The sequence below is a fragment of the Bombyx mandarina genome, chromosome 19 (genome assembly GCF_030267445.1).
Source record: "Bombyx mandarina strain Sakado chromosome 19, ASM3026744v2".
Classification (NCBI taxonomy): domain Eukaryota; kingdom Metazoa; phylum Arthropoda; class Insecta; order Lepidoptera; family Bombycidae; genus Bombyx; species Bombyx mandarina.
In genome coordinates this window covers 9980630-9995719 of record NC_143225.1, presented here as the reverse complement: position 1 = coordinate 9995719, position 15090 = coordinate 9980630, and the positions used below count along the sequence as shown (strand labels likewise).

The following is a 15090-nucleotide window of genomic DNA, read 5'->3' as shown; positions in this document are numbered from 1 at the left end:
GTTAGAAAGAGTGGAGTGAACCTAATGGCAGACAAATATATTTATATTTATTTACAGGTTTAAATATCTTTTTGCATACTCTTTGATTTATTGGGTAATAAGTTGTTAAAGTATAATTATCTAAAGAGTTCAAGTTCTGTTTATTTATGTTACTTTATTGAATTTACCTTAATTATGTACGGTAATTGAACGACTGAGCAAACTTCCCAACTTGGTTCAACCGAAAATGATTAACTAATCTGATACCTAATTATATGAACTAAATAATAAAATATTTAATAATAAATGAAAATTGTGACTTCTTATTTTTTTTTTTTTTTATTGCTAGATGGGTGGACGAGCTCAAAACCCACCTGGTGTTAAGTGGTTACTGGAGACCATAGACATCTACGACGTAAATGCGCCACCCACCTTGAGATATAAGTTCTAAGGTCTCAAGTATAGTTACAACGGCTGCCCCACCCTTCAAACCGAAACGCATTACTGCTTCACGGCAGAAATAGGCAGGGTGGTGGTACCTACCCGCGCGGACTCACAAGAGGTCCTACCACCAGTAAATAAAAGTGCGTATTCATAAATAACAAACACCAGTTGAACTCTTCATCTAGAGTAAGAACAATAAAACTATTACGAATAATTCAAATAAAAATTAATTAAAATGATATAGCAATGACTTGATATTCACAATAATTAAAGGATCATAAAGTTTTTAATCTACTCAATTTGTATCCCAAGAAATGTTTGAATCAGAATTTGAAAAAGTTTCGCATCTTATAAGCCAATCGGAGGAAGGAAGGAAGCTCTATAAAAATAAATAAAGTAAGGATAAAATATGTAGAACAAACTCGAAAGTGGGTCAGCATCGACTCTTAAACAGTATCTGTTTTGTCAAAGTATTTAATTCAATAATAATTTCCACAGAGTAACAACAATCAAAATCATCGGAATCTTTACTTACTTTCACTGGTGGTAGGACCTCTTGGGAGCCCGCACGGGTAGGTACCACCACCCCGCTTATTTCCGCCGTGAAGCAGTAATGCGTTTCGGTTCGAAGGGTGGGGTAGTCGTTGTAACTATACTGAGACCTTAGAACTTATATCTCGAGGTGGGTGGCGCATTTACGTTGTAGATGTCTATGGGCTCCAGTAACCACTTAACACCAGGTGGGCTGTGAGCTCGTCCACCCATCTAAGCAATAAAAAATAATAAAAAAAAAACAAATTTCAAAGATACACAAATTAATGGAATTTAATTATTACATGAAATAAAATGAAATATACAACTTCCTCCTCCTCCTCCTCTAATAACTTTCTCCTGCATTATCTTGTGCCATTCCTGCCTGTTCTCGGCTGTGTGGATAGCAACGTACAACTTAAACTATCATACTTTTGTTAATAACCTCGAAAGCATAGGTTTCTGATATTTTTCGAACTGAAATATCGTGCTACAAAGAAAATAATATCTGTAAATTTTAAAGCTACCTTCCTGTACCGTAGAACATGCGTCAAACAATTATCGATTTGATGAGAGCCTACAATTTTATTTAGAGTTTGATCTCATCAACCTTGCTGATGCTGTTCATGTTGTGATATTCAAGGGCATTTAGTTAACAACAGGTGGGTTAACAACAGGAGTGCTGAACTTGTAACTGACCAACGTTTTTGTTGTAGCCAAATAGATGACAAAGAGTGAATATTGCCTAGGACCTTGAAATGTGGATTGAGCAAAGGAGCACATCTATTCTGGTTGATTTTCTGTTTTATCCTTCAAACTGGAATGTTTTCGGTCACCGTCCTCGTCGAACCTGTCGCTTGCGACGAAGGGCTCGACGAGTGAATTAACCCGTAGGACACAGCCCACCGAGTTTCTCGCCGGATTTTCTCAGTGGGTCGCGTTTCCGATCCGGTAGTAGATTCTGCGAAGCACTGCTCTTGCTAGGGCCAGTGTTAGCAACACTCCCGGTTAGAGCCCCGTAAGCTCACCTACACGTCAAGGAGAAGCTGAAATAGCCTCTCAACGTTATCAGTATAGGTAGGAAAAAAAAGGTTTTTTTTTCTTTCAATTAATATTACTGAAGAATATCTAAAAACCTTTTCAATTATGTTCCGTTTTGTTCATTTATCGTTAACAATGAAATCTTTATAACAAGTTTATGACAGCAACTGTCGGGGCGGTATCGAACAAACAAGATCTGAGGAAAATTACTTTTGAATCAAATTTTATTTTAAATTAAACGTTTGTAAATACAGTGTATTTCATTTTTCTTTGCTAAATTGCCTTAAATTTATTTCTGTGATCTGGCTGATATTAAATTTTCTTTAGAATGATATATTGTATTGAATATATAATATAAGGTCTTCGATTAGAAATTGCAGAAACTTATTATCATTGGTCCATAGTCGTCCACTGCCGGACATAGGTCTCTCCCAGTCCACACCACTGAGACCAGTCTCCGGCTCTTTTCCTACTCATCCGTTTCTTTCCAGCCACCCTTCGTAAGACATCGCGTAATGCATTACACGTGCAGTCGGTTTAATTACTTAGGTTGTGGATTGTAAATTATGTATATATCTTTTAATTTACTGTTCAATTAACACTACCTTTTTGGTGTCCAAAGTAACATCGATGACTGGGTCTGACTGTGCCATGTGTGACTGATATTTTATTTGTTAAAAATTTAAATATTCGGTAACTTTTTTGAATAATACTTTTGTTTTAACGGAGGTATTGAAAGGTAAATATGGAATTTTGTTCGTCGTAGAGTTTCATTATAAAAAGATCCCAAATGTTAGATTTCTTAAAACACCATAAGTCCTAATAAGGTTTGAAAAAATATATGATGCGTGTCTTGTTTCAAAGATTCCTGTTTGTTACCGGTAAGATACACAAAGTCGAGTAAACACGTTTAGTAAACTTATGCGAGAGACACCGCATTCGATTTTCTTGGCGGCGAGCTGGCTCGAACATCCTGATGGAAATTTTATCTCGTTGAAGGCAAACGCGGGCCGGATTTACCGAGATAGAGGTGTGTAGGGAATATGTTTGTCGAATTTATTGGGTGTCTACGGTGTAGGTTTATCGAGCAAATGATTTCGTATCGGGCTGTATACAATGTGATGATCGTAATTTGACTCTGCCTTGCGCTCGGCAATATGGAAAAAAAAAGAATGATTTTGTATATATTTGGAGGGTTAACGGAGAAGGGAAGATTTTTCACCGAGCGGGTGAAATTGTTTGGTAGGCCGACGATTCGATTTTAGTTTACCTATCTATTCGCTGGTAGCCTAAGAGGCTATTCCAGCTACGCTCAGACGGGTAGGTGAGCTCACGGGCTCAACCTGAGAGAATTTGCTAACACTAGCCCTAGCAAGAGCAGTGCTTCGCAAAACCTACCACCGGATCGGAAACGCGACCCACTGAGAAGATCTGGCGAGAAACTCAGTGGGCTGTGTCTATGGATTAGTTCGCTCGTCAAAATCTTCGTCGTAATCGATGAGTTTGACGAGGACAGTGACCGGTGCTTGTGAGGTCTAAAAGCATCGAGAGTGAATCCGGGGAATCCGACAAGACATGTTTCGGGCGACGGTCGCTTTGTGTTGCCCCGTCGCGGTCGGATAAGAGCCACACCCCCCGTCGCCCTCTTCGGCCAACCTATATCCTGGGTCGGGAAGGTCAAGTACCTGGGAGTCACACTGGATGCATCCATGACATTCCGCCCGCATATAAAAACAGTCCGCGACCGTGCCGCATTTATTCTTCGCCCACCTGTCCTGGTGAAACTGGAAAGGCCTCCGGCCCACCAGTAATCTTTCAATCACAAAAAAAAGGATAAGAGTCTATTTGAATACTGTTTGTTCGGAACTTGTACATATATGTAGAAGTTTGATGGACTATTAATTATTTTTTATTTTTATTTATTTATTTATAATTTTATATACTAGACAGTATAAATGCGGACTTAATGCCATAGGCATTCTCTGACAGTCTACCTTAGGGGGGGTGCAGAGATGAACCTTGGTAGGTGTAGTGTGATAGTGATATTACTTAAACACACGTATTTATATAACATACATAATATTTATAGATACAAATACTCATACTGAAATAAATACATATACATAAATATATACATATAAAAATATATAAATAAATATTATCAATTAGATGAATTATTTATGTAGTCACTGAGAATTTTATTATTGTTATTTTATTCATCCATTAGCCAACGCCTCTCCGTAGGTTCCTGCAATAGCATTAAACTCAGAGAGACTGGTGCCAATAAACATAGATTAACTTCAATTAATACAACAAAATTAACCCACAGAAATATGTAAACTTGTCTTGAAGATGTCATTAACAATATTCAGGCTTCTGTCAAATATAATGTATTTCTCGGTTCTCGCCTTTGTAATTTTTAGTCTATTCATTAGTTGCGTTAGTATCATCTTATTCTTCATCATTTTAATATTACTTTAGCTGAGAAGGAGATAACAGACCTGTTGCATTACTTGCGCTTTTTTTCTCAACTGTCTGTAGATGACCTGCCTATTTCTGCCGTGAAGCAATAATGCGTTTCGGCTTGTAGGGTAAGGCAGCCGTTGTAACTATACTGAGATCTTAGAACTTATATTTCAAGGTGGGTGACGCATTTACGTTGTAGATGTCTATGGGCTCCAGTAACCACTTAACGCCAGGTTGGCTGTGAGCTCGTCCACCCATCTAAGCAAATAACAATAAAAACGAGAGCTTTTGATTGCTTTGATTGCCTGATACAGGCAAAATAGTTGTTCTTACTTGACCATCTTCCAGTTATTATCGTTTACCACGAATTAAAAATACGTACAAACTTTACGATTGATTTGGATGATCCACATTAAAGATAAATCACATTTAAATTGCTAAAACCATCATTTGGATAATATAAAAGTGCACAGAAAATAAAAGAAATCAATTTCGTCCGATATTCATACGCTTTAGAACGTAGCTTCGCATTCAGCGATGAATAATAGCTGGAAAAAATCCCGAGCTTCCATTGATTGAATGACAATGCTTTAACTACATCAGATATGGCTGTAGCTGGCGCGGGATAAATCTCGTTTATCGATAGCGCTTCTGCAACTGTACGAAAATTGTTTCATAACTGATGTTACGGAGATATGATCTAAATACATTTTTTTTACATTTTTCGTAAATTCAATTTTTCGTAACGGCTTTTCCACTTCACATTTTTTTTATTTAAAACTAGCAACCCGCCCTCGCTTCGCTTCGGAAACATTAAATTTTATTATTGAATAGCTGAGTTCCGCGATGTTAGTGGCTATTGTCGTACCGCGGGTGACGCTGTGGGAAGACTCTAAAAAAACTAGCCTAAGTTACTCCTTATATCATCAGCTACCTATCAGTGAAAGTCTCGTCAAAATCCAGTTCCAGAGATTAGCCGGAACAGACTGACAGACTGACAAAAATTGGAAAAAATGATATTTTGGTGTATGTACCGTATATATATTCATATGGATGTAGTGAAAAGAGGCTATTTCAATATTACAAACAGACACTCTAATTTTATTTATATCTATAGATGATAAATAAAAAAAATGCATAGTTCCTTCGCGAATATTATTTCTAAACTATTTTTTGTAACATAATATTAAGCATTATGCTATTCTTTGACGCGTTTAAGAAATTTTCGAAGCGCATAATAAAGAGAACATAGTATTTTGGAACGTTTAAAAATACGTAATGAAATGACATAGTTAAATGCAAACACTAAATTCTCTATGAAATTTTCGAAAGCCCTCTCTGAAGGGAGAGATTTAATTTGTTTAATGTTTATTCAGGAAATTATACATAAATAATTCTCGAAAACGGGTCGCAATTAACAACAGCGAATAGACATTAGTCTACTACGGATTGAGTGAAAAATCGTTTTTTTTTGTAATTTAAAGCGCTTTCTCTTTGTTTGTTTCGCTTTTACTTTACAAAACAATAAGTAGGTCCCGCAGTAGTCGAAATTCGACTATAATTAATTGGAATTGTATAATAAGTTTGTACACTATTATGATTGTATTTTATACTTCTATAATCACAAATTTCGCCAAGGCTACACTATAAAAGATTACAAATAAAGACAAACAATATTTAATCTATTCTCAATTTGACCACAGACGTCAAGAACAAAAGTTTGACAATAAATAGTATGCATGCGTGTGTGCGTCAAATACATGGTATGTAGTGTGTGTAATGTTTTCTTTATTGATTTGATGTATCTATTATGCATTGTTTAAAAAATATATTAGCATTGTGCACTTCTTCTCTATATTCTCTATAAGTGTGGAAAATTTCATACTCCTCCGTCCGCCCAATTTTCGTAAAAAGGGATACAAAGTTTTTGCTTCACGTATTAATATATAGATTATCCATAACCTTGCTATTTAGAGTAGGAATTTCTTCAGCCCAAATCAGACTCATGGCGCTAACAGTGAAAATTTAAATTAGCAACATGAATTGTGAGTACTTTTAAAGACTACGATGTATTTGAATATTAAAAAAAAAGGGTGTGTGTCTGTGCAAGTCACACACGGTAGAAGTGAAACTTATAAATAAGATATGGATATACTGACTATCTCACTACACAGGAGAATCAAATCAAATCAAATCAAATCAAATCAAAAAAAATTTATTCAACATAAATGAAAGTACATACTTGTTGAACGTCAAAAGAACTACCGCCAATTCACAAGAACTAGCCTCCGTCCTTCCTGACAAGAATTGGCAAGAAACTCAGCGGGCATGTCTTTTTTTTTTAATATTAGATTTTTTTTAAATATCCATTTTTACAATAAGTAATATTAAGTAAGTAATATTAAGAATACATATTAAGGACAATGTTTAGTAGACGATTAGACGATAGTGGGGATGCTACGAAGAGTCGCACAAAGAGGAGACCGAGAACGTCTAATGTGTTCTATCTCATTCTCTCGCCGGCTGAATCCTATACATTTATGTGTTTGCGTCTCTATGGACTTATTTTTTCGTTTCATCGAGTTTGAAATCACAACGATTCTAAAAAAGTTTCACTTCAAAACATTAACCCTTTTTACTGTCATGTAGGTTACCGATACTCTACGTAGCGCACTGAAGTAATTATGTAGATTTCTGTTACTAAGGCGCCGGAGTACCTAATAGACACTGAGAAAGTCGGATCCGCACGTACTGAGAATTAATCTATTTCCAAGAGACCCAAAAGACTAAAACATACATTAAAAACAAAAGAAAGCAAAGCATCAGTCCAGTGCGCCGCGTAGAGCTCTGGTGACTTACACGGCAGTCAAAAGCCACACATTACATTGCAGCTGATTTTGTTTTCCGCAATTTCCTTAAAGTATCGTCGAATACTGTTTTACTTACATATACAAGACTCTAAACGGACAATTTCCAAAGCCGCAGTGATGAAACTGTTATCAAAAATTAAGCGTGAACGTAATCATAACGTTTATTTTGGTAATTTATAGAGAACATGAAATGTAACGAAAAGGCACGAAGTGAGTTACATTGCGTGGTATGTACCATGTTTATACCCCAGCTTAATGAGTACGACGACGACGTCGCCCAAAACACGTCATTACGGATCCTCCCGATCCATTAACGGTGCTTTTCGGTACCATAAGCACCGGTCACCGTCCTGGTTGAACCCATCGCTTGCGACGAAGTGCTCGACGAGCGAATTAACCCATAGACACAGTCCACTGAGTTTCTTGCCGGATAACCTCAGTGGGTCGCGTTTCCGATCCGGTGGTAGATTCCGTGAAGCACTGCTCTTGCTAGGGTCAGTGTTAGCATCACTCCGGCTTGAGCTCCGTGAGCTCACCTACTAGCTACGGTTACGCTGAAATAGCCTTTTAAGGCTAACAGATTAGGTAAAAAAATAATAATGAACTGTCTTCGCTTTTCCAATCGATTCCGATATATCCTGATAAAAATTAAATGTATTGATCGATTCTTACCGTTCAGCCACGGCGGCAACCGCAGCAGCATGATGTATAGCACTCCTGCCTCTTTTGCGTCTTCTTGTTCTTTTACGTGAGTAAGAGGCCAATAATAGTCCTTTCCTAGCGTCGATTCGTTTCTTCGAGTCCTTAGCGAGGGTCCTCACAGCCAGCGATGAGGGATCAAAGCTGAATGTAGAATCATCTCTGTGCTCGTTCAGATCTTTCTTTCTCTCCTGTTTGAAAATGTTGTAAGTTCAAATGAATTATCCAATTCTAGTTACGTACGTATTGTAATATTATTCTTCTTAAATTTTGGAATAAGAGAAGTCTTCAGTCAACTATGTATTTGCTTTCGTTTGTTACCATTTACGAAAAGTTAAAGAATCAATCTATATGCTTTAATTACGTACTGTTAATTTACTTCTAAATTATACGATTAGAGAATAAAGCAAAGGAGAACAAATTGCAGGGACTTAATGACTCTAAAAGCTAAATTAAAGGTTTTTCATTTTTATCCAGGTATTCTAATGTGGAACGCCCGGTTTGAATACGACGTGAATGATTTCGAATAAGGTTTATTCAGAATAATGTCTTAAAATAGTATAATAATACCCGATAGTAAAATAAATACGGTTTAATGCGGTTAACTTCACATTCATCCAACCAAACCCCGCCTAATTTCGATCTCGTAGTGTGATGGTTTGAAATTTGGAGCAGCCGTTATTACAATACAATTGAAACCTCAACCTCAAGATGGGTGGCGCCATTGTGATACTCGTTCGTCTACCAGCTTTAGCATAGAATTAAAATTAATCCACAAACTAATCTATACTTCTAGAAACGGATCACCGTAATGTTATTGTTGTATTAACGTACGTACTTCTTGGGTGATCTGTGATTCCTCTTCATAGCTCAGTGCGACTACGGCCAGCATCAGGTTGATGAGGTAGAACGAGCCAAAAAAAACCACCACCGTGAAAAATGATACGGACATTGGACCACACGAAGACAGTACCTGAAAATAAACGAAGCGTTTTAATTACAATTTTTTTTTATTATCATCATTAGAGAGAGACAAACTGGCTGCTAAGCAGATGGGAAGAGATCACTGCAGTTATTAGACCGTGACTGTATCCGCGAATACCCTTCACTAACTCTTTCTTAGGCGGAAGGCAGGTCTACCCCGTAAATTATTCACGTAACAATAACTGTTATAAATTCATGGCAAATCACCATTTTCCCCCTTGTAGCTTTCCATCGTACACAATAGCTAATAAATATATGTGTGTCTAAGTAAGTGAACACAAGAATAAAGTGTAAATAAATAAACAATAAAAAAACGAGGAACACCTAAGCACTTGGTTTATTTCATTATATTGAGGCCTTAGAATTTATATCTCAAGGTGGGTGGCGCATTTACGTTGTAGATGTCTATGGGCTCCATCTACACCAGGTAGGCTGTGGATCGTCTAATCTTTTAAGCAATAAAAAAAAAACAGCTTCGATAAAGAACGTATTTCTCAAAACGCACTGTAATGTTTCTAACAGAAGACACGCCGAAATCAATCGTAAAGGCACAGATTGTAGTAGCAGATCTTTCCAAATGTCCGGCCGCTAAATCACTAATAGACTCTTCGAAGTTGCTCGGGGAGAGAGAGCCTATTCCGACCTTACGGAGACCGAGTATATTGATTCTGAACAAATTGTACGCTGTCGTTTGCTAAGTCAATTACGTGAGAACTTCTTGGACGTTATCTGCTAAAGGCAGACTTCGTAAATACAAATGTAAAGTAAAGACAGTGAATACTATGAATTGGCTGACCGGGCACCGTTATTGAAGACGAAATACATATTTACCGTGTAAACTGTTTCATTGCAATCTTTGGTGGGAACGTGAAAAGTAGTTTTAAATTAATTGATAAAATATATTCTTTTGGTTTTACGTTAATAATCAATGAAAATTAATGTGATATAATACTGATATAATAATTCTTTTTTGGTTTTACTTTAATAATGAATAAAATGAAAATAAATAAAACAAAAAATCACAAGAATATCCGTCGTCCAAGCTACATCGACCACTAGGCGAAAACAAGTCTGTATAATCTAATCTAAAACTAATATATTAAAATTTTAGTAAACATTTATTTAACAAACAAAATGACGACGAAAACCTTAAAATCCTGCCGTTGGTAACATCAACTCTGTCCGAAACCTAATAGAATTAAATCATTAAACAAACATTTTGTGGGGATTGCATTTCTCAAGATAACAGGGTTGCGGTCTGTTTATTTAGGTTGGCGCTACACTGCCAACTGTTTTACATCTCACGCTTGCGGGTAATAGCCTTAGGCATTTAATGAAAGGCTCTGTGCGCGAAAATGTTCAGGTAGTAAGTTTTTTTTGAATTGAAAACTTCTATAATACCGTTGTGATTTGAAATTCGATGATATCAACAAACAATACTAATCAGAGACATTCGAGTACTTCTATAGGTTGCGAGAGAAAGGGATAGAATATTTCAGAAGATTTCATTTGTAGAAAAAAGTCTCGCTGGGCATTTGCAGAGGAACACACTTGCGTAAATATCGCCTGCCGCTTTTAGATAATGCCCCATTGACAATAGAATAAAGGCGATTACGCCTTTGTACCGAAATATAAGATTTCTTGCAATACAGTAGGCATAGCACGAGCATTTAGTATTTTTTTAATTGTTAGATAGAGTAATTTTTATGTCTTACGGGTAGATATTATCATTCATTTCGGTTTGAAGTGTAGGAGAGAAGCAATACAAAAACACCCGTACAATATAACGATATCTATTTAATAAAATAGTACATTGTGTACCGCGTGTAAAATGGCAAACACGCGGGATGAGATGTCCAACTTTTCTCCCGCGGTGCACATACTATTTTTTCTCCCACCAGGCCAAAAGTTCGTGGAGTACCGAGCTGGGGTCCAGGGGCGACGCCCTGGCTGGGGGAACGGGGGGAGCCCCCCGTACTCATAAAAAAATCAATTTAACTGTTGTTTTTAATTTTTAAATAAAATACTAGTAATTGAATAAGAACTGTCTGATGAACTCATCTTTATTTAATACTTCACTATTAAATTGGATTGCCTTTTGTTTGTGTCACTTTTACACTAAACACAATATTGCAAATTACCCGAGCACAACAATAGAGGAGAATTTTAGGTGCGTGAGAGCAGACGTAGACACTAACGCGCATGCGCACTTGTCAGTACCCAGGGAGGAAAAGTTAGACTTTCTTCCCTGTACAGCGGGAGGAAAACCGAACTTTCGGCGTAGGTAAGAGAAAAAATATTATTTAATATATTTGCTGAACAGAAACTGGCCTAAAAATCGTGAAGGCAGCAATGGATATTCAATTGAATAATTAAAATTACTTTTACGCTGTTACAATCATCATAATTTTATTTCCCTATACCGTAAACGGTTTTAATGAATCGATCACAACACCAGTGGCAGCTAGTACCTATTAAATCTATGCTATAAACAAATATATGTATATTCAGACATAAAAATGTTCAGAGATTCAAATTCATTGATAGTTGACGTACCGTACTACATCTTAAACACATATAATATGCAAAGTGTATTATGGAATAAGTTAACCGTCTAAAATACCTTACGGTTGAGGTCTTGGGGAATTTTACTACAAAGGGTTTCACCAAAATGAAGTTTCGGTTGAGTTGGACATGTTCATAAGGTAGGGTTCAAAACGGGCGCTTAATTAATTCTTGTGCGTCTACATTTGAAGCGAAATGCGATTTCATAATTAATGGAACAGATGTGGAAAGTATTAAAAGAGTAAATGAAAAGAAATGAAAAGTGACGTCAATCATCTTGATGAGGTTATAATAAGCATATTTGGGATATAGATGATCTGGTATTTGTTTTTGTACGACAAGATTTAGAGATGTGATAAAGAAACGTTGAATTTTAAATAATATAGGCTACATAGATAATGGTCTCTATTGAATTAAAAATTAAACCTGTCTGGTATTGCATATTGATTTCGTAAAATTCGAAGTATGACTAGACACTAAGCTAAATTATGATGAATTTAAAGTAATGGTGGAAGTCGTCAAACATCTTGTTAGATTAGACAAACGACCACATGTATTTTCTTTCGACGCAATAAATTTAAAACACCAAAGTTTTATTCGTGTAAAAATAAAACTACTATAATTGTGACCGCGAGCGCGCCTGTACTCCACAAAACTGTGCAGTATTCGAAGCGTTGGAAATAAATCAAATGAAGTTAACTATCGCAAAATTAAGCGGTAAATGTAGTTTTAATTACGTCTACAAAGTCTAAGATATTATAATTTTGCATATTAATGAAAATTGTTTGCTGATTGCTATAAGTTTGATACGTTAAAAGATCTGGTCCCTTCATCGTGTAAGTAGAATCGATTACAAAACTCTTGAGCTTGTAACAAACGACTGGCCCAGTTTAAAAAGAAACAAAAATTAATTTAGAAACCCAGGTTGCTACGTGTCTTTTCATTTAGTTCAATTTCAACGTCACAATAGACAATTTTGAACACGCGTCAAATAAGCGTAGACTGTGTAAAGCAATCGGAAAAACATGCAAAAAATCAGTAAATTTATTTTAAAAATCTTTTTTTTGACGGCTTTAGTGTCCAAAGCCATCTATGTATTTGTGGTAGTAGTAGTCGAAAACGTAATATATTCTTAAAAAATGTATATCTTCACTCACCATATTATAAACATTCTCCCAGTAGTCAAGCGTGATCAACTGGAAGGTGGTCAACATTGACCAGAGGAAATTGTCGAAATTGGTGTACCCATGGTTGGGATTTGGGCCCACGCAAAGGCAGGTGTAATGTAACGGGCAATGCCTGGCCCCTGTCAAGTTCCCGCAAATAATTGGAACTAGTTCTTCATCTACCATCCAGTTTGTAGGTTCTTTGATCCACCTGCGCGAAATGACCACATTGTGAAAACGATCATGACTGCTTGGTGACAGAAATAGTCTAGACATGCCAACTCACACCCTACAAGCAGTCCACATTTCTTTACTTTAAATCCTAGTTGATGACCATATATGATTTATAACAATTTCTATATTTTGTATTTTTCATGTTTATCATGTTTATCTTAAGAATCCTCTTAACTTATAAACTTGAATAACACACCATTGATGATGCTAAAATCTATGGATTACGTTCGACATATTAGACCGAAAACATTAGCAAATAGTTCGAGTTGTATATCCATTACATCTTTAATTTTTAACAACTTCATTATTTCTTTAATGATATAGCCACTGTAATATGCAGTTAAGTCGTCGTGGCCTAACAGATAAGCCGTCCGGTGCATTCGTGTTGAGCGATGCACCGGTGTTCGAATCTCAGGCGGGTACCAATTTTTCTAATGAAATACGTACTCAACAAATGTTCACGATTGATTTCTACGGTGAAGGAATAACATCGTGTAATAAAAATGAAACCTGCAAAATTATAATTTGCGTAATTACTGGTGGTAGGACCTCTTGTGAGTCCGCGCGGGTGGGTACCACCACCCTCTCTATTTATGCCGTGAAGCAATAACGCGTTTCGGTTTGAAGGGTGGGGCAGCCGTTGTAACTTACTTGAGACCTTAGAACTTATATCTCAAGGTGGGTGGCGCATTTACGTTGTGGATGTCTATGGGCTCCAGTAACCACTTAACACCAGGTGGGCTGTAAGCTCGTCCACCCATCTAAGCAATAAAATAAAAAGTTACTACTTACGCCGACCAGATTTCATCAGTAAAGTTCTCTCCCGGCTGCATAACCAAGTTCTTGACGCATTTGTTCCTAAGTTCGCCCATGTAGACCTGGAGCGCGAACAAGGCGAACACCATGAGGCAGAATATTGTCAGGGTCATTACCTCTGCTAGCTGCTTGAACGAATGCAGAAGCGCGTTGATGATGGTTTTCAATCCTGTCAATGTAAAATGCAATTCAGAGCTTCAAATGTTTTGGAACGAAGTTCCATATGGGACGATGCGGAGGGGTACCCTAACCGTGAAAAAACGTCCGTAACGTAAGATTTTTATTAGTAATGCACACAGTGTATGACTTAACTTTGTAATAACGTACAAAAAATAACATATTTTTTATCATTCATTCACTACGATCTCAGAGCGTTCGTTTGCGCAATACACTAACTCTTATACAAACAACCGTGAATGAAGTGTACCACAATAAGTTCGCACGTTACCGAATTAACGTGGGTTGTTGCGAAGCCTCCAGTTTTATTTTCTTTATACCTCGACTAAAACTTTAAATTAATATTTTTATAATAAGGAACTTCGTTCCTATCCGGTGTCCCACGACACCACCCTTTTTTTTGGTATTATTGCTATTATTGTTCTTGTCTAATTCAAGTGAGAAAGTAGTCATCGTGACTTAAAGGCTGAGATACGCGGCATGATCTTACCAAGCGATGCGACAGTGCCAGTATTCAAAGCTCGGAGATAGGTATGATTTTTTTCCAAGAAACTTGTACTTGAGACGTGTTCAAAGACTGATTGATTTTGATGTATGGTGTCACCCTGAGTAACTCTTTCCCCATCTTTTTTCGTGAGTGTCACAAAAGACGACCAAGTGATTCATCAGATATTCAGAAATGTTATTTGATTATTTTACCAGGGTATTTGTGGTAGGGCTTATTGTATGCGCACACGGGTAGGTTTCACCATGCTAAGTTTCTAATTCTGTCCTAAATCAGTCATACGCAATGCATAGTTTGAAGCGTGGAACAGCCGTTTTACAATAGAATGAGAATTCCGACCTCGTGTCTTGAGACGGGGGGCATTTGTGTTGTGACCTCTATGGTTTCCGGTAAATACTTAACACCAGTCGAACCGGAAATCCGTCTACGGATCTAAAACGATAAAAAATGACAAGCTAGTAATGACTATTTATTAAAATTAATTAAATAAGCGGTAAATATGCGAAGGGAAGACAAGACATTTGCTAGAGTTAGGCAATAATGGAAGATGTTACAAGATGGCTATATGAAGACACATTCTGTAAACACATATCAATAATTTAACCAACGTTAA

General features: G+C 36.8%; 1 protein-coding gene across 5 annotated transcripts in view; it reads right to left on the bottom strand.

Annotated features, from left to right (window-relative positions):
- Positions 1–15090, bottom strand: part of SC1 (voltage-dependent cation channel SC1) — a 170874-nt gene that overhangs the window by 25633 nt on the left and 130151 nt on the right. For all 5 annotated transcript variants that reach the window (XM_089735311.1, XM_089735310.1, XM_089735312.1 and 2 more), the window contains exons 5-8: positions 13772–13964; positions 12737–12956; positions 8869–9003; positions 8004–8221 (exon numbers count right to left, since the gene is read on the bottom strand). In XM_089735311.1, coding sequence (XP_089591437.1) covers positions 8004–8221; positions 8869–9003; positions 12737–12956; positions 13772–13964 — 766 coding nt within the window. The remainder of the gene's footprint in view (positions 1–8003; positions 8222–8868; positions 9004–12736; positions 12957–13771; positions 13965–15090) is intronic.